Raw genomic sequence first — 19,861 nt, 5'->3', positions numbered from 1 at the left:
TACTGTTATGAAAATGATTGAATGAATCAACAACTCTTGTTCAAAGTTTACATTAAATAGTGAAAATACGTACTATGTTCTTAAATAATTCTCTTGAGCGATCAGTGATATATTCAAACATGGATTAGAAGTTGAATTTGATAGAAGCAAAGAATCTTTAAGTGAGCTAGCTTGTACTAAAGATAGAGTATTGAGGATGATGCATGCCTCTGTCACAGAGGCTGTGGAGTTGGCTTCATTTCGAATACGTGATGTAGCCATCCTTTGGTATGAGGCATGGGAGAGATCTAGAGGACTAGATGCTCCACCAGCAGAGTGGGAGGACTTCTCTGAGGCCTTCTTTGCCCACTATTCGCCACGGGAAGTTCGAGAGGCCTGACTTGACCATTTTATCAATCTGAAGCAAGGAACCATGACTGTGAGGGATTATAGCCACAAGTTTAATTCTTTGGCAAGATATGCACTAGATATTGCACATACAATGAGAGCCAGAGTTCATCGTTATGTTGATGGTTTGGCAGATTATTTGATCAGAGATTGTAGGGTAGCATCCCTATCAGATGATGTAGATATTTTTCGCATACAGGCTTTCGCTCAGACTATAGAGGACCTTTCTAAACGGATTTGTGATACTCGTAGGGATAGGGAGCAAAGTAAGAAGGCCCGTACTATAGGGTCTTATAGGGAGCCACATGGTGATTTTAGGTCCCCATTCCATTGATATCCACCTCGGCCAGCGAGTAGTGTCTTACCACTGGTGCAAGGACCGCGGTTTAATCGTTATAGTCAGTCAGGACTACGTCATAGCTCGGGCCAGCCTGAGGGTCGTCGACAAGATCGTTTCGTACAGATAAGATATCCTACTCTTTTATGTACACAGTGCGGTAAGCCACACACTGGGCAGTGTAGAAAGGGTTCAGCTGCATGTTATCATTGTGGGAATACATGACATTTTATTAGTCGGTGCCCGAGGTTGAACAGAGGTGATCTAGCTCAGCCTTCAGGATCCACAGTAGCATCATCACCCTCCGTCCGTGGCCCACGACCAGGACCACAATTTACTCAAGGTCGTGGTAAAGGGAGAGGTGAAGGAGATATAGGTTCGAGCGGTGGCCAGAAACGCTTTTATGCACTCACAGGACGACCAAATTCAGAGGCATCCCCTGATGTTGTTACAGGTATATTAACGATATCTTCTCAAGTTGTTTACGCATTGATAGACCCTAGCTCTACATTTTCATATATTACTCTATTTATTGCTAGTAAGATTGTCATGAAATCTGAGTTGTTGCCACAACCAGTTGAGGTGTCTACACCGGTTGGCGACTCTATTTTAGCTAGTCGTGTCTATCGAGGTTGCATGGTGTTAATTAATGATCGTTCAACCCCCGCTGATTTAGTTGAGTTGATTATGCTAGATTTTGATGTTATCATGGGTATGGATTGGTTGGCAGGTTGCTATGCTAATATTGATTATCGTGCAAAGATAGTCAGATTTTACTTTCCAGGTGAGCCAGTCCTTGAGTGGAAGGGTAATACAGCCACACCTAAAGGTAAGTTTATTTCATACCTTAGGGCTCGGAAGTTGATTGCTAAATGTTGTATATACCATATGGTTCATGTACAAGATACTAATAAGGAGCCCATGATTGTTCAGTCAATTTCTATTGTGAATGAATTTCCAATGGTATTCCCTGATGATCTTCCAGGAATTCCCTCAGAAAGGGAAATTGATTTCGCTATAGACTTGCTTCCTGATACGCAACATATATCGTTTGTTAGGGTTTTGCCCTGATTTTCTTACCATAATTTAAGATTTATTTTTCCTTAAAGAAAAAACAAAACATTACCATAAATGTTTTTACTTTTCTTGAAAGGAAAATATAATATTATTTTATATTTGGTTTATTCTCTCCTTTTCTAGTAGGAAAAGTTTTTGGACTCTATAAATATAGGTTTGTTTCTTCTAACACAATAACAATAGAATCCACAATGTAGTCGTTTAAGACTTTTGTTTATGGGGAGATTTATTCTCTCTAAAGTTTCAATGTTTTTCTTTATATTAGTTTTGATATAATAATATTTTGATTTTTAGTATAAGTTTTTGTTAACTGATTTATCAACTATATGATTTGCAAATAGTAAGCTTCCGCATGACGCCCAATCACCCTTCAGAACCCAACAGATTCCTCCCTATGGAATGACACCTGCAGAGCTAAGAGAATTGAAGGAATAACTGAAAGACTTGCTCGACAAAGGCTTTATCAGGCCAAGTACTTCCCCATGGGGTGCCCCAATGCTCTTTGTTCGAAAGAAAGATGGATCCTTACGAATGTGTATTGACTATAGACAACTAAATAAAGTCACTATAAAGAATAAATATCCACTTCCACGGATTGGTGACTTATTCGACCAGTTACAAGGTGTCAAATGCTTTTCCAAGATTGACTTGCGGTCTAGTTACCATCAACTGTGAGTCAGGGAAGTTGATATCCGAAAAACAGCATTTAGTACGAGGTATGGACATTTTGAATTCCTTTTCATGTCTTTCGGGATTACAAATTCCCCAACAGCCTTTATGGATCTTATGAATCGGGTCTTCGAACCATTCTTGGATGAATTTGTGATTGTGTTTATTGATGACATTCTTATATATTCACGGTCGGAAGCTGAGCATGCAGACCACTTGCGAGCTGTATTGCAGACTCTCCCAGATTGCAGGTTATATGCTAAATTCTCTAAATGTGATTTTTGGCTTACTTCTGTCGCTTTTCTTGGTCATGTTATTACAAGTGAGGGTATTAAGGTTGATGGGCAAAAGATTGAAGCAGTGATGACTTGGCCGAGTCCTTTGAATCCAACAGAGGTTCACAACTTTTTAGGCTTGGCAGGGTATTACCGAAGGTTTGTAGAGGGATTATCTTCTATCTCTGCACCACTGACAAAATTGACATATAAGGCAACTAAGTTTCAGTGGACCAAGGCATGTAAACAGAGCTTTCATGAACTAAAAAATAAAGCTTACCACTGCACCTATTCTAACTCTTCCAGCTGGTAATGAGGGGTATGTTGTTTATTGTGATGCCTCAAGAATTGGCCTAGGTTGTGTTCTTATGCAGCATGGTAAGGTTATTGCATATGCCTCTAGACAGTTGCGGAAGCATGAGCAGAATTATCTGACACACGATCTTGAGTTGGCTACAGTTGTCTTTGCCCTAAAAATTTGGCGGCATTATCTATACGGGGTTCATACAGATATTTTCACCAATCATCAGAGCCTCCAGTACTTACTTAAGCAAAGGGAGTTGAACCTATGACAAAAGAGATGGCTAGAATTATTAAAGGACTACGGTGTTGACATTTTATATCATCTCGGCAAAGCTAATGTTGTTGTTGATGCACTCAGCTGAAAGTCCATGGGTAGTCTAAGTTATGTTGAAGCTGATAAGGCTGGAATTACAAAAGACCTATGCCAGCTAGTTAATTTGCAAGTACGCTTAGTAGATGCAAGAGGCAGAGGTGTTGTCATTAAGAATATGGCAAAATCTTCCTTTGTGACTGAAGTGAAAAGGCGGCAACATGAAGATCCTAAGCTTAGGAAATTGAGGCAAAAGATTCCACAACAGCAACAACCATTATTTGAGCTAATTGGAGATGGAGTCCTTAGATACTAGGGTCGCTTATGTGTACCGGCAGTTGGAGAGCTCCGTACAAATATTCTTTCAGAGGCCCATTATTCTAGATATGGATCTCACCCTGGAGCAACGAAGATGTATCAGGACCTTCAACAGATCTATTGGTGGAATGGCATGAAAAAAAATATTGCGAAGATGGTAGTTGAATGTCCCAATTGTCAACAAGTTAAAGCAGAGCATCAGAGGTCTGGAGGCCTAACCCAGTATATTGAGCTTCCATTATGGAAATGAGATATGATAAATATGTACTTCATCACTAGTTTGTCTCGCACTCCACGAAGGTATGATTCTATGGAAATAGGCTGACAAAATCTGCTCATTTCTTGCCAATTAGGACGACATATTCAGCTGAAGATTATGCCAAGCTTTACATTCAAGAGATTGTTTGCCTTCACGGAGTTCCATTATCTATTATCTCATATCGAGGAGCTCAATTTACAACACATTTTTGGAGATCGTTTCCGAAAGGTCTAGGCACTCAGGTAAATCTTAGAACTATTTTTCATCCACAAACTGATGTACAGGCAAAACGTACTATTCAGACGGTTGAGGATATGTTACGTGCTTGTGTGCTGGATTTTAAAGGAAGTTGGGATCAACATCTACCTCTTATTGAGTTCGCTTATAATAACAACTTTCAAGCTAGTATTCAGATGGCCCCTTACGAAGTGCTATACGGGCGGAAGTGTAGATCCCCGATCGGTTGGTTTGAGCTCGGGGAAGCAGATTTGATAGGTCCCAATCTAGTCCAACAAGCGATTGAAAAGGTTAAGCTTATTAGAGATCGGCTTCATACAACACAATGTCGGCAGAAGTCTTATGCAGATGTTCACCGATGGAACTTAGAGTTTGATGTAAAAGATTGGGTTTTCTTGAAAGTATCGCCTATGAAGGGCATCATGCGATTCAAAAAGAAATGGAAGCTCAGACCTAGATACGTTGGACCGTATAAGATTATTCGAAAGATCGGTATGATTGCATACGAGCTTGACTTGCCTTTCGAATTGGAAGCAGTCCATCATATATTTCATGTTTCTATGTTGCGGAAGTGCATTGGAGATCCTTCACATATTATGCCCATTGAAAATATTCGTATCGAAGATTTATCTTATGTAGAGGTACCAATAGCTATTTTAGATCGGCAAGTAAGAAAGCTTCGAACTAAAGATGTAGCTTCTGTGAAGGTGTTATGGAGAAATAACAACGTCGAGGAAATGACTTGGGAAGCGGAAGAGAAATGAGGAAAGAGTACCCCCAACTATTTACTACTTAAGGTGAGTCACATTTCGATAATTGGCAATTATTTCTTCACAATGACTTGATTAGATTTTAAGTAGCTTAAAGGTGCAATTTATATGTCTTCTTATGAGATAACTATACAAATCTTAGGAGTTAAAATTTTCAGATTTTGACTTTAATTTGCGACTGTAACAGATATAGACTCGCAAATAAAGTCCCATGAGAAAAAAAAGAAGAAAAACACAACCAAGGAATTGTCTAGATCCATTCGCGGGAGAATGTTCATAAAGGGGGGAGAATGTAAGATCCCGTACTTTTTCTCTATTCTTACATAATATATGTAGCGTAGTATGCCATGATTATATGAGGTGTGTATGATTTTGTATCGTACATTGGAGATTACGATTGCAAATAGGTGGCAATATCATAGAACTAAACTAAAGTTTTAGTCAAAGGGACCCCTCAAACAAAGTTCATGATTAAAGAAATGGCTCGGGTAGAACTTCGCCCGTTTGAAAGGTTTAAATTGTCCCATACCTTGTGGATAAGCCTATGAGTGTACAACATGATAAGAATAATGTGTTATGAGGTATTATAATAGCACAAGGGTCGTATGTTAAGTTTTGAAGTCAAGAAAATTAGTGAAACTAAGATCGGCAAAAGTTATCGAAGTTTCTCTAATAATATTTTCTTAACTTTGGGTCAAATGTCTTGGATGTTTTCTCCAAATATATAAAGAGTTAGAAGTTATATCACCCATTAAATCGAAGGCCTACGAGTCTATTTTGCAACGCACAAAACCCCGTATCCAACCGACATCAGAGTAAAGAGTTATGAGGGTTTTACCGCGAACTATCGGGGCTGAATCCGGGTCAGGTCAATAAATGTGGTATGTCGGCTTACTCAACGTTTTAAGTCACAAAATTTATTTTTTCACTCCTTAACCAGAAAGAAAGCTTAAGGGATGGTTCTAATGGAGTTCTTGCATGATGAAGGTTAGTTTTTGACAATGTCTACCATAAGGTTGCCCCCGTGCCTAGAAATGTGATCTCTACACGTGGCAATCATTTTCCCCTTCTACTAGCTGCGTTTGAAGCTAGTTTTTGCAGATATAAATTTGTAGTTATTGGTGTTTCTTCAAGGTTTACAATTGGTTAACTAAGGTAATCATCTCGGGTCTCTTTTATGATTGCTTTTATGAAGTTCTACGGACGTTTCGTCAAGTTGAGGCCATTTGGCAAATCTGCCGATTTAAGATCAATTATGAACTATTTATAGGTGCATACCAGCTGTGTATATATAGTGTTTTCGAAGCTTAGGACGTAAGGAACAACTTTCGTGAAGAAGCTACGGTCATTCGAGCGTTCATTGAAAAGGTATGTTAAGGCTAAGCTACGTCCCTTATTTTAGCACCACTCCTGGGAAATTTCTAAAACGCCGAATGTGATATTTTGCTATTCTCTTGCTAGAAAGACCTTCAGTGAAAGGCATTGAGAGCTCAGCTGAATTATTTTCATGATTCTATTATTTTGATATTCCACTTGTTCAGATAAATAGAGTATTCGACATTTACATGTCATTTTATCGGTTCCCTTAGTTATATGTCCGCATGTATGAATTCTCATTCTTCTTTGGGTGATGTGACTTAAAATATCATGGGAGACTCTTATTACTTTTAACCAGCCCTCTTTCCCCACTAAAGTTATTATGAAAAATCTTTAAAGTAACTCACGATCTTCAAAACTCTCTAATATAACTTAAATGTTTAAACTATTAGAACAATTGGTTTTTGAAATACTTTTTTTATAAATTATCTAGGAACCAAGTTAGGAACTAAGTAAATCACCTTAAACATGTTATGAATATCTGCAAGGTTACGTCATCTTTCTAAAATTCGAGTTAACTTTTCAAGCTTATTTGGAAGAACATATGAGGTTCCATGACATGGTTATATGTTATACGAAAGTGATTATGGGGTTATGAGAACAAGACTACAAACGGGCCAAGATTGGCAACATGACAAAAGTAACTTATAGGTGTTATAAATCCATGACATGACATGCTATGCATTCTACTCCCGAGCTATAATCGGGAGGTATGGGGCCTATTGCCTATATTTATACGTATGAGACACAGATGGCCACAAGTTGGCGAATATGATGTTGGATCCTACCGGAAGGCACCACCATTGCTAGCATTTGGTTGGGTATGTCATGCATTTGCATCTATATATATATTCATGGCATACAATTATACGAGCATACCATGCATATTTAAATAGTAGGGGGCCAAATGTCAACCATGGAGATTATTTGAGTTTCAGTTTCAAGTGGTATCTCTATTACCCTTTTACAGTAAATATTTATGATTCTACTTTCCGCTTTACATACAAGTACATTTTATTCGTACTGACGTCTCTTTGCCTGGGGACGTTGCTTTTTGTTTCGTGCGAGCAGGTACAGGCAGAGACTCTAATCGATCCACCCACTAGGATTCAGGTTCAGGTGTGAGTTGGTAAGCTCCATCTTATCCTGGGGCTATTAGAGGATGTTTACTTTTATTGTACAGTATGGGTATAGTTGGGGCCTTGTCCCGACAGTGCTTATATCACTCATAGAGGCAATTGCGGACACAATATGCTGAGTTTTCTTTTGTATGTTTCAATCTCCAATCCATAGTCTTGGCATGTATATATATGTGTGTAAGTAGGTATGTCTTCAATTGTGGCCTCGTCGGCTAGCTAGTACATCTTTATTTTTTTTTGCTTGCCTACTATTGTTTGTATGGTTTATTCTCATTCAGGTCATGACCTTCAGGGTCCAGGATTCACTTTTTAGAGGTTGTGCTGCCCAATCTTTGTCTCACAGTTTGGTTAGCTTGTATGTTTTAGTGGGTAACTTGTTCTAATAGGGTATCTAGTGCCAGTTATGCCCCTTACTTCGGGGTGTGATAATTTTGTATGTAATATTTGTATAATATTAATATTAGATATAAAAGTTAGCTTTTTTTATAAATTAATTTTTCTATATATGGCTTTTTTTTAAAATTAAATCTATGTTAATTCTACTATAAATTATAATTGGATATAACTACAATTAACCTTCATAAAAATTAAAAATGCAAACATATAAATTATTAAATAAATAATACAATGTACTTAAAAATAGCCGAAGTGATAAAACAAAATAAAGGACAAAGAAGCTCATTTTGAACTACGTAATGCATTAATAGAGCATTTATGGGAGTACCGTAGTGATCTTGAAATTTAAATATTTATGTAGAATTAAAATATTTTTTTCAATTATATAATGTTTATTTAATTGTATTTCATTAATGATTTCACTTTTATTTGTATTATACATTATTATGTATAATGTATAATATTTGTTATCAATTTTTATTATTTAAAATATTATGGTATAAAATAATTTTCTATTAAACGACTATAAAAGAAAATAATATAAATTATATATGGTGAATGTTTTAGAAAAAAATTGTTTTATGAAATAAGAAATAATAATATAATAATGAAGAAAGAGAAAAATATTTGTTTTTTGTGTAAAATTTGGTACATTGGATTGAAGTTGATTTACACCGACACCAAATTTTGATGTGAAATTTGGTGTTTGGAGATGCCCCTAGTTAAGTTAGGTAGAAAGAATGACAAAAACTAAGCCATAAATAAACATTAATTCGTATTAGTCAAGTAAACGTTATCCTTCATTGTTAAAGATGCTTAAATCTATTCTCAATTAGTAGGATGTTTTTCCTTTAAAAAAGAACAAATTAAGCGAGTGGCGTAAAAGATGTAAGCCCTAGGAGATAAAAAGCTTATTTAACAAAGAGGGGTCAATTTTGCATGCAGTAGGGATTTGTTGTTATCACAATACTTAGTGGAGAAGAAAGTCCTTACTAGTTTTGGTGTGATGATGGGTTTTCTCATATTTATTCTTCAAATAATGGATTTCCTGGCTTGGTAAGTTCACCTGATCTCTTTCTCCATTCTAGTGCGTAATGGTAAAAATTGAATCTTGTATCAAAAACGAACAAGATTTTAACTTGTTAGTACATACATGATTCACGCAAGTTGTTATATATTTTGCAGGCCCCTACTTGCTCTGGGATATCCTCTGTAAGTCTTCACTTTCCTTTCAACTATTTTACTGTATTTTTGCTTCAGCTTTTAATGTTCACCAATTCTTTCAGATATGCTTCAATCCGGGCGATTCAGACTGACTCCAAGTATCACATGAGAAAGCTACTCACATACTGGATTATCTTTTCTCTTTTCCACCACATATTTGACAAACTTATTCAATGGTACCCTAATGTGCTCCATCAACTCTTAATTAGCTGTTAAATTCTTATAACACACTTTTTTTTTTGGTTTCACGAGCCCGATATTCCGGATTCGCGCCGCATAGCGCTCTCTCACTAGGGCCCGAACCCAAGACCAAGTGGTTAAGGGAGGAGCAGCTCCATGTACTGTACCACATCCTTTGGTGACACACTTATTTCAAGTTATATGTCTGTTCTTGCTTCTATTTCTTAAATTCCCTTGCTGAGAAGTTGAGGATTTCAAGATTTTGTTGAAGCATTTTGGGGAAAATTGTACAATATTCGTGGTTGAACATGAGAAACAACTCCACCAACATGGGTTATAGTGCAGTGGTGAGATTGTTTCACCATTAATCAGAAGTTTCGGGTTCGAGCCCTGGGTAGTGGTTATGGAGAAAATCTTTGTTGGGAGTGCCACCTTCGAATAGGCACTGCAGTGCGCAATCCATAGTTAGCCGGAGCTCCAATGTGGGCTCCAAACACCGGGTGGGAAACCCAAAAAAAAAAAAGAGAGAGAGAAACAACTTATGTTGAATAATATTCTAATGTCCTTCCATTTACTTTGGCAGGGTTCCTCTGTGGCCATATATTAAATTAATAACCATATGTTGGTTGGTGATACCGCAGTTTGATGGCGCGTGTTATCTTTATCAAAAACTTATTCATCCATGTTTGCTGGTGAAACTGCATGATGTTATCACTCAGTTTTATGGGTTTTGCTATGTTTACCAACGCTTTCTGTATGTATGTTTGTCTGTCAACCTTCAAATTGTGGCTGACCGGTTGAACAAGCCAATGGAGGATCCATCTCTCAAGAAAGAATCATTTCTGACTACAGCAGAGAGGTATCTTGAAGAAAATGGATCTGATGCTTTGTTGAAACTTATTGCAAACAAGGTACGTCAGATGCTACTTCAGCATTGAGTAGCCAGTACATTACTAAACTGGGCACACACTTGTTCTTATGTACATCAGCTAGTTATATGAGAATTAAGAATATTAATCTATTTCAGTCACCAAAAGTTAGATTCCCAACATTACATAAACAAATGTATACATTCTACTGGATTTTATTGCAACTTTGGGCTTTACTATCAGTGTACTTATCATGATGTCCTATTTGCAGTGCAAGGATAATAATTTGAATCATCATGCAGAAGAGATCAAGACTACTGATACTAGTGTGGAAGCAGGATCACTTATCCCCAACCAGGTGCTTCAACTGTTGTTCCGAGCTCCCTGTACTGTATGAAACAATTTTTAACTTCTTGTGGTGCTGCTTTATATGCATTTTCACTCAATAATGAAAAAGAAAGTGGCATCAGCTAGCAGTTTTAGTTTGGATTGAATAGTGTGCATGTTTATGCTATCATGCACTATTTTTTGAAGCTTATTTCCAACAAATTCAGGAATGCTTTGTTGCCAGGGGTCAGGTCTGGCCGCCCTATGTCTGTGTTTCATAATTGGTATACAACACTTCCACGATTATTTTTTTTTTTAAAAAAAAAAACGAAGGAATGCTATGTTTGCATAGATGCAGACATGCATGCAGTGTCCCTTCCAACTAATAAATTATTGAATGTACATGAGGAATAGGTTGTGTAAAGATTATGCAGCTATCAGTTTACTAAAATAAAGCATGAAAGAGTGCATTTTCCATTGTTTGCAACAGATTTTGTAGTAAAAATGATTTGTCATGAAACAAATTTTCCTTTCATTCCTTAAAATCTGGTAAATAACAACCATAGTACCCCAAAACAGACATGTATAAGGGTCATACGGTAAATGGCATGAAATTTTTTGGATAGATGGAACATAATGGAGAATTGTAATTTTCCTTGATTTGTACTTCTTACTAGCTTCTTGGTACTGATTTCTAATGAAATTTCTGATACATTATCCAAAAATAACAATAACAGACACTGTGTGAAGGGGCTCGTCCTGTTTGGCAAGATATCAAACCGATGGAACACATGGCAAAATATGAAGCAGCTCAACCCAAACAAGTAGTAATTTTCAACCCTTGAATTTCCTTGGTTACTTTTTTGGAATATTATGATTTATGGGTACACAAGTAAATCTCTAGATGCAATTTTTCAGCAAACAATAGGTGAAACATTAATCAATCTGATTAGTGATGATTGATTACAAGGAGAGAGCTTGAAATCCCATGTGAAAAGCTAATTAGCTGCTACTGATACTTCTGGTGGCCAAGTGAGGAAGAGTGCTAAATGAATATTAAGAATTAACTCTAAATGAAGGCAAAATTAGGCTCATCAATCAATGTAATTGTGCAAGATGGCAATTGATAATACACACTGAGATCAAGTGCACATTTAAACCATGAAGAAACTTTGTATAATGCTAAAAAGAATCACCGAACAACCTGAAACTGAAGCTGGCAGACTTGGTAAAATTTATCGCTTTTGAAGTTCGCAGTTCGCACTAGATTCATCTATCTTTGTATGCTCTCAAGTGTTTATTTCTCCTGAGAACATTTGAAGCCACTAAAAGGGGAAAGAGTTGAAGCTCATTTTTTTTTTGTAAACATCAGTAACACATTTATTCTGCCTAATTCTTCTATAATCATTCTAAACTAATCCATATACCAGTGACTAAAATGTTCCCTGTGTAACTGCAGGTTAGAAGTGTGAGAGAAAATCTAATTTGGAGTGAGAAGAAAACGATAGGAATGCAGGTCAAGGAAACGGAGGTTCCAACAAAGCAGACAATCCAGCTTAATCAGGAACCAGCAAAACATGTAGCCGCAGCACAATCAGAGCACAGCAATAATGAAAAATTGGAAGAAACGGTCCACCTAGCAGGTGTTGATCAGCAAGAAAATCAAAAGCAACTGAAGAATGCTGATATTGCTGTTCATAATTCTAAGCTGTGGTGCCCTGGGGAGATTGCTATGGCTGCACATCTTGATGGGATGGAGCACTTGGCCAAACACCAATTACCTATGAGTTCTATGGCTGTGGCAAAGAGGTACCTTGAAGAGAATGGATCTGATGCTCAGGAGAAACTTATTACAAACAAGGTATATCAGATGTTACCTCAGCAATGAGTAGCCAATATTTATCGAATTGATTCTTCCCAACACTCATTGTCAGTGTCTCCTGTTTGCAGTCCAAGGCAGAACGGATCCAGGCTACTGACACTTGTGATAAATCAGGAATGCTCACCCCCAGCCAGGTATCCTTTCTATTAAGCCTCTTGATGAGAAACCGAAACCAGTCACACTTGCTGTTGTTCCTGACTCCCTATAATGTATGAAATAGTCGTTAAATTCTTATGCTGCTGCTTTTGGCGTTTTTACTTCAAAATAAATCTGAAAACTACATTATCACTCGAGTACTAATTGAATGTCTTGCATAATGTAATTATTACATGATGCACTAACTTATGAGATTTTCTAATTTCCAGCAAATTTATGAAATGCTTCCCCTGAGTAGATGCAGTGTACCTTCCAACCCATAAACTATGCAGCTATAAATTGTCTTATATAAAGCATTAAAAATTATGAGTTTTCCTTAATTAAGACTAAACCCCATTCTTATCCCTTTTGGGCGGTTAATGAAAATCATTTCATCTTCACTTGATATCATTCCTTACAAATCCCCTATAAAAATCTTACTCCCCCTAAACGGATAGTGCGCGAAGAGGGTGGTCCTGTTTGTGAAGACACCAAATCTATGGAACAGATGGCAAAACATGAAGCAGCTGAGCCCAAAAAAATTTACATTGTTACTTTTATGGAATATTATGTGTTCACAAGTATTGCTATGGATGCAATCTGTCAAGCAAACCATAGATGAAAATGTTAACCAAGCTGTTAGGTGTGATCGATGACTAGAGGAGAGCTTGATGCTCCAACAATTAGGTGCTAGTGATGCTACTAGTGGCCAAGTTAGGAAGAGTGCAAGATAAACCTTAACTGTATATGAAGGCATAAAAAATTAAGGTTCATCAAATAAGCTGAATGAGCAAGATGGCAATTGATTACGCACACTGGTACCAAGTTCATTATCATTTAGACCAAGAAGAAACTTTGTCTATGCTAAAAGAATCATCAAGCAACCTGAAACAGAAACTGTTGCACTTTGAATAATCAATGCTTTTTGAAGTTTGCACTAGATTCAGTTATCTTAGTATGATCTCAAGCCTTTGTTTGTCCTGCACATTTGAAGCCTGGGAGATTATTGAAGCTCTTAATTTTTTTAAACATCAGTACCACATTTATGCTATTCTAGTACTTGTTTTATATAAGCAATCAAAAGTAATCCGTATGCCAGCTATTAAAATGTCCCTGTGGTACTGCAGGTTAAACGCCTGAAGGGAAATCTAATTTGGATCGCGAAGAACACAGCAGACATGCAGGTCAAGGAAACGACATTTCCAGTACAAGAAAAACACGGTCCTAATGAAAAACCTAAAGAAAAGCTTGAACTAGTAGCTACTGGACCACATGAAAAGCTGAAGCAAGTGATGAATTCCGATGGTGCTACACACAATTCTAGGCTATGGTGTGGTTTTTGTAACGTTAGATGCTCTGGTGAGATTGATATGGCTGCACATCTTAATGGGAGGAAGCACTTGGGAAAAGTGGTTATTTTGGGTCCAAACTTTTACCCTATTGGCAGAACATAGGTACAAAAGATATGAAGAGACAAATACTCTATATGGTCATGTAGATATCTTTCTGAACATCTGCACAACTTTATCAGAAGGTGGCCACATATTAAACTTGATATTAGCCTGTTCTTTTAAGCAGTTCTTTTCTCTGATTAGTTTTCAGATTCTAATTATAGTTACAGAATTACACTTTTTGAATGTACTTAGTGTCATTTAATCTACTTTGTGGGAGGAAATAAATGTTGCACGAGACAAGTAGACAAATCAAACGTCTTGTCCTGTCCAGACTGCAATAAAGCAACTGATCATGTCTACCAACATTTTGATAAAGAATATCACATGCTCTAAGCTTTAATGAATTCTTTCAGATGGATCGTTCTAGAATAAAGACTATTACTGATAGATTTCTTGTCACTCAAATTCACCTTCTAATCCAGATTGAATTTGGAATTGAGTAATTCTTGAGACATGTCCTTAAAAAGCATAGCGTTATCAGTGTTTAATAGAACAGTTAAAATTACAGAAAATGTAATCCATTCAATCCTCTCTTCATTAGAAGAGAAACAACAAAAAGTAAGAAAGGAAAATATGGACACTGCTAATGGAAGACAAAATGCAGGATTTTAACAGGGCAATATTAACTTGGATACAAAACTGATGTTGAAGATGAAGATGCTGAAGAAAATGTTCTTTTTATTGAAGCATCAGTGTTGTTTTCGTTTACTGAATGCTGGATTTGGGCAAGGGCGATCTCTGTACCGTTGGTTTCATGTGTTGATGAAACTGAAATAGTTGGTAAATGGTGTGAGAAGCTGCAATATGTGGGCACAGGGATGTTCCGAGGGAGTGTGGGTAATGGAGCTTCAAAATTAAGCACTTGAACTGCTTGCCTAATAGAAGGCCTGCAATTACTATCTGGATGAGCACACCATAAGCCAACAATTAGCAAATGCTCCATCTCCTCTTCATTGAACTCTGATGATAGTTTCGGATCAACTGCTTCAAGAATATTTCTCATCCCATAAAGTCTCCAAACCCAATCGACAATATTTACTTGATGCTCCTCTGCTTTAGGATCAATAGGTTTCCTTCCACAACCTATTTCTAACACGACAATACCAAAGCTATAGACGTCTGTTTCCTTGTTAGCTTTGCCAGTGGTGACACATTCAGGAGCCATGTAACCCATCGTGCCTGACAAAACTGTTGTTTGGGATCCCTTATCATGGTCAACTAGCCTAGCTAACCCGAAATCCCCAAGCTTGGCATTGAAATTAGAATCCAACATAATATTGCTAGACTTTATATCCCTATGCACCACACATTGTTCCCATTCTTCGTGTAGATATAGCAACGCCGAGGCCAAGCCTTGAGCAATCTTGAATCTTAGTGGCCATGCCAAATGGCTTTTTCCACTAAAAATATGGTGATCTAAGCCTCCATTAGGCATAAACTCATAGACAAGTAGAAGTTCTCTTTTTTGATGGCACCAACCAATGAGTTGCACCAAATGTTTATGTCTTAACCGGCTGACTATCCTGACTTCTGATACATACTCTTTTATTCCTTGCTGTGATTCCCTTGAAACCCTCTTAACAGCAATATAAGAGTTGGATTCACTGAGATATCCTTTATAAACACCTCCGAATCCACCCCGCCCAAGCATCTCTTCCTGTGAAAAGTTATTTGTACATCTAGCCAACTCACTGTACAAGAACTTCTTTGGTCCTGCACTTTTTTGAAATTCATTAGTCATGGAACCATCAAAGACATAATCATCTTCTCTCACCTTACTCTTTCTCCAAAATGCAAACAACACCAAAGCACATACTGCAACCAAAACACAACCACCAGAAATCAATCCAACCACAAGTCCTAACTTAGTTTTTGTTGGTGCATCCTTTGGCTTGGTGTTTGATAAGGTTACCCCTGTATCTGTCATATTATCTAAAGAAGAAGTAAAATTCCAAGAATAGATTCTTTGAAATGCAGATCTCCTTCCTGCTCCACCAGTGAAGCCAAAAGTGACCCATTCTGGTAAATATTCCCTCAGATCAAGATTGTAAGATAGGTTCTGCAGGACAGTGACTGTGATATTATTCCCTTGGAGTTGAAAACCAGTGAATACAACAGTAAGATTTTTTGAGTTAGAATTATAACTAATCCAGGCATCAGTTTTAGTACCATTTGGAATGCTACTAAACCAAGTCACATTAACAAGAGATTGCATAGAGTTGATATCGACACCTACATGATCACCTTTGGGTCATACAGGTTCTGATAGGTGTCAAACTCCACAGCAACAAAATGACTACTGGATGAATTTAGTCGCTCATTATTACTTGTAAGGCCAAGGCTTCCACCTCTTGTTGTATTATAAGGAATTGTTGAACCTGCAGGGGCTAGGAAGAAGGCAAAACCATCACCATATTTAGCTATTCCCTGTGAATTAATGCTGAAGGAGAAATGTGTAGTGAAATCAGTGAGATTTCGAGAGACCTTGTCCCAGAGATGGAGTGGTTTTGAATATATAGCTCGACCTATACTAGCATTGATATCGCGATTGAGGAGGTTTTTGGTGAGTAGAATTGCACCATTTTCTGGAGAAGCATCTCTCTCATAGGTTACATTGTGATCATTGGGTGTAAAAGTATCAAAATTGAAGGAGAGTGAAGTGACTAAAGGGATAAGAAACAAGTATTTGAGAGAGGCAAAAAGAACCATATTTTGGACAATATGTTAATCAGATTGGAAAGACATTTTCTTATTCAGAGCAGAGCAGTCTAAAATTGACCATCTCATTTTTCCACGGAACAGTTAAATTGAAATTTGGAAGCATCCCAAACCCTTCACGGGAAAGGAATAAAGAGATACATAATTCCAAAGAGCAGTCAACTTGTAGTCTTTTATTAAATACATAAACCTATTTAGAGACTGTTCAATTCCATGTCCACACTCTACTTTGAAGTGACTCAACTCCCCCACCCCCTTTCGCTTTGCCTGTTGTTTGAGAATTTTTTTTCTTTTAAGAATTAATAATAGGCTGAACCCATCGATAGTCCCTTAAAGTTGGCACCAATTTTCACTTAGATACCTTAACTAAGCCTTTGTTCATTTTAGACACTTCATGGCATGGTCCATTGTGACATTTTGACACTTTTTTAATTATCAGTCAAATATATAAAGTGTTTGTAATGCACTCGCCGATGACGTGTCAAAATGAGGAATTAAATAAAGACACGTGGCATATATATAAAAAATAATTCTCAAATAATTATTTTAGTACAAAAAAGAAGTGACCAATGAGTGAATGACACGTGAAATTTTTGCCCAAAAGACTTTAAACATAAAAAAACCAAACCCCACCCAGATCATCTTCTCCACCCCACCCCACCTCACCCACCCCAACCCTTGCGTTTTCTCCACTCTTCTCCTACCCACCCAGCTTCTTCTCCACCTCTACCCACCCTAACCCCAACCCCTTCCCCACACACATCATCTTCTCGAATAGAATAACAAACCCACGCATACCACTACTCAAATCTAATTTGAGATTATTCATGAATTCATGACTTTCCATTTTTCTTCTTCTTTACGATAGCAGGGGTCTTGACATTGTTTTCTTTTAATTTTTATCATATCATTATATTATAAGTCCATGGGTTCAAATTCATTTTTTTTGTTTGTAGCATTATCAAATTTATTTCTCCATAAAAGGAGTTTAAGTTTTGGGAGATGATGGCTGAAAAATGAGGAAGAAGATGAAAAAAAAATGATTAAATAAGCCTTTCACGAGCTGATAATGAGTGTATTACATTCTCTATGACATGTCAACAAAAAGTGTCAAAATGACATAGCGGGATATGACATAAGGTGTCTAAAATGAACAAAGTTGAGTTGAGGTGTCTTAGTGAAAATTGATGCCAACTTAAGGGGGCCACCGATGGGTTCCCCCTTAATAATAATATCTAATCAATGTGAATGATCTTATCTTTACAGCAAGCCGTCATATGTCTAGTACTTACACTTGTTCGGATGGTTGTTATGTATTATTTTACTAGTCTCTAGGCACGTGCGTTGCACGTGTAACCTATGTTAATTAGTACAAAAAAATTAAATGATATAGATGCTACTAAAACTTGCAAGTAATACTGAGTAACTAAATTTTGAAAGAGAAGTATAATTGTTTGTAATTATACACAATCAGTTGAATTGGTATATGNAAATAAGCCTTTCACGCGCTGATAATGAGTGTATTACACTCTCTATGACATGTCAACAAAAAGTGTCAAAATGACATAGCGGGATATGGCATAAGGTGTCTAAAATGAACAAAGCTGAGTTGAGGTGTCTAAAATGAACAAAGCTGAGTTGAGGTGTCTAAGTGAAAATTGGTGCCAACTTAAGGGGGCCACCGATGGGTTCCCCCTTAATAATAATATCTAATCAATGTGAATGATCTTATATTTACAGCAAGCCGTCATATGTCTAGTACTTACACTTGTTCGGATGGTTGTTATGTATTATTTTACTAGTCTCTAGGCACGTGCGTTGCACGTGTAACCTATGTTAATTAGTACAAAAAAATTAAATGATATAGATGCTACTAAAACTTGCAAGTAATACTGAGTAACTAAATTTTGAAAGAGAAGTATAATTGTTTGTAATTATACACAATCAGTTGAATTGGTATATGTGATATTTTTCTTATATAGTTCTAATATATATATCTTATACTTAGTACAACACTTAACTTATCCCTTTTTTATAATATTTCAACAACAAATGGTTTATATGTGACATAAGTAACGTTGATTATGTTTGCAAGTGTTTCACACATCTTAAAGTTTGTATCTTGTGTAAGATATCGTAACATCATCCTTTTTATAGACACATGCATATCAAGAAGTTGTTGCCGAATAAAAGTCGTATTTCATGTTATAGAAACACTTATCAACATATGTTTCTTTAAGGTGGATAATGCATCATTGTCAATTTCATGAAATACACTTGTAAAATAGTGTTTCTTTGTGATAGAGATACTTAATAATTAGTGACATTAGAAATTTTAATTGATATATAAAAATCCAATTGCACGTACAACTTTCTTTGTTTGATTCAAGATTATGAGTCCTTTCATATGTAAATTTGACAAGAAAATATTAATTAAATTATTTAAATATAATCATATTATGGAATATAATATAATCGATCTACTTGATATAAATGGTTGAAATATTTAAAATATCTTATTTAAAAATACTGGGTGTACATCTTCCAAAAAGTATCCAGTCAAAGGAATAATAATTTGTATGAATCTAAAGTCTATATCATTTATACTACTAAAAATTATCATACATATCACAATTTTCCTACATATTACATTATATTTTTTGTGAAAACGAACATCGTCCCTATTACTTACCTAATGATGTAAATGAGAAGTGGAGAATTCAAAATCATAAGGTAAAAACCTGAAACAGAAGAAAAATAAATAAGAATTAATAATTAGCAAAAATAAATCAAGAAAAAGATATATATTAAAGATAAACAAATACAAGAAATATCGAGAACTATATAGAGAGAATAAAAAGTAAAGAGATGATAATAGATTACAATATATATAGATTTAATGAAGTTAGTTATTCATATTCCTAACTAAAGAGATTTCATGCATCTGTTGTACCATTCAATTTAATTTAATTTAATATACGTCATAGAAAACTGAAACTTGTTGCAAAGAAAACTGGAAATATTTTTATGCTTAGAAAACTGAAAATGCTTAAAAGCCATATTGGAGGAGGTGTAACTCATAACTAATGAATAAAAAATTAACTTTTGTGTTGGATTAGTAGTTAATAGTTAATTAATATAAATACTTTACTACATTTTAATTTAGTGTAGGGGCAAAATGTTAATCCAACTTTGCACTTTGGTGGTTCCCACGTTTA

General features: G+C 36.3%; 3 protein-coding genes and 2 pseudogenes across 3 annotated transcripts; 4 read left to right on the top strand and 1 right to left on the bottom strand.

Moving 5' to 3' along the window:
- Nucleotides 1-379, top strand: part of LOC125863928 (L-type lectin-domain containing receptor kinase IX.1-like) — a 2,349-nt pseudogene extending 1,970 nt beyond the window's left edge.
- A 33-nt stretch (nt 380-412) lies between these two features.
- On the top strand, nt 413-3,674 carry LOC125863927 (uncharacterized). The gene is made up of 7 exons (XM_049543897.1): nt 413-695; nt 881-884; nt 982-1,178; nt 1,455-1,553; nt 1,629-1,773; nt 2,482-2,904; nt 3,425-3,674. Exons 1-7 carry the CDS (start codon nt 413-415, stop codon nt 3,672-3,674), a joined length of 1,401 nt encoding a protein of 466 aa, XP_049399854.1.
- A 156-nt stretch (nt 3,675-3,830) lies between these two features.
- LOC125863925 (uncharacterized) lies at nt 3,831-4,936 on the top strand. The gene is made up of 3 exons (XM_049543896.1): nt 3,831-3,898; nt 3,997-4,177; nt 4,349-4,936. Exons 1-3 carry the CDS (start codon nt 3,831-3,833, stop codon nt 4,934-4,936), a joined length of 837 nt encoding a protein of 278 aa, XP_049399853.1.
- Nucleotides 4,937-8,861: 3,925 nt separating this feature from the next.
- On the top strand, nt 8,862-14,215 carry LOC125865867 (uncharacterized). Its single transcript, XM_049546122.1, has 9 exons — nt 8,862-8,910; nt 9,040-9,066; nt 9,141-9,254; nt 9,842-10,169; nt 10,399-10,485; nt 11,192-11,278; nt 11,914-12,315; nt 12,405-12,470; nt 13,599-14,215. The coding sequence occupies exons 1-9, from the start codon at nt 8,864-8,866 to the stop codon at nt 13,923-13,925; spliced, it is 1,485 nt and encodes a 494-aa protein (XP_049402079.1). The 5' UTR covers nt 8,862-8,863; the 3' UTR covers nt 13,926-14,215.
- Nucleotides 14,216-14,402: 187 nt separating this feature from the next.
- LOC125865864 (L-type lectin-domain containing receptor kinase IX.1-like) lies at nt 14,403-16,634 on the bottom strand (annotated as a pseudogene).
- Between the last annotated feature and the right edge of the window lie 3,227 nt (nt 16,635-19,861).

This window comes from Solanum stenotomum, chromosome 5 (genome assembly GCF_019186545.1).
Source record: "Solanum stenotomum isolate F172 chromosome 5, ASM1918654v1, whole genome shotgun sequence".
Classification (NCBI taxonomy): domain Eukaryota; kingdom Viridiplantae; phylum Streptophyta; class Magnoliopsida; order Solanales; family Solanaceae; genus Solanum; species Solanum stenotomum.
The sequence above is the reverse complement of the archived record's forward strand: the minus strand, read 5'-3'. Positions and strand labels throughout refer to the sequence as shown.

Excerpts from the sequence above, each read along its gene's own strand:
- LOC125863925 (XM_049543896.1), top strand. The coding sequence starts at position 3,831 with ATGGTAGTTGAATGTCCCAATTGTCAACAAGTTAAAGCAGAGCATCAG. Across the intron at positions 3,899-3,996 it reads AGGTCTGGAGGCCTAACCCA|GCTGACAAAATCTGCTCATT; the intron begins GTATATTGAGCT and ends CTATGGAAATAG. Across the intron at positions 4,178-4,348 it reads CGAAAGGTCTAGGCACTCAG|ATGGCCCCTTACGAAGTGCT; the intron begins GTAAATCTTAGA and ends GCTAGTATTCAG.
- LOC125863927 (XM_049543897.1), top strand. The coding sequence starts at position 413 with ATGACTGTGAGGGATTATAGCCACAAGTTTAATTCTTTGGCAAGATAT. Across the intron at positions 1,179-1,454 it reads ATCCCCTGATGTTGTTACAG|GTTGCTATGCTAATATTGAT; the intron begins GTATATTAACGA and ends ATTGGTTGGCAG. Across the intron at positions 1,774-2,481 it reads CCTGATACGCAACATATATC|GGAAGTTGATATCCGAAAAA; the intron begins GTTTGTTAGGGT and ends ACTGTGAGTCAG.
- LOC125865867 (XM_049546122.1), top strand. The coding sequence starts at position 8,864 with ATGGGTTTTCTCATATTTATTCTTCAAATAATGGATTTCCTGGCTTG. Across the intron at positions 8,911-9,039 it reads ATAATGGATTTCCTGGCTTG|GCCCCTACTTGCTCTGGGAT; the intron begins GTAAGTTCACCT and ends TATATTTTGCAG. Across the intron at positions 9,067-9,140 it reads CTTGCTCTGGGATATCCTCT|ATATGCTTCAATCCGGGCGA; the intron begins GTAAGTCTTCAC and ends CAATTCTTTCAG.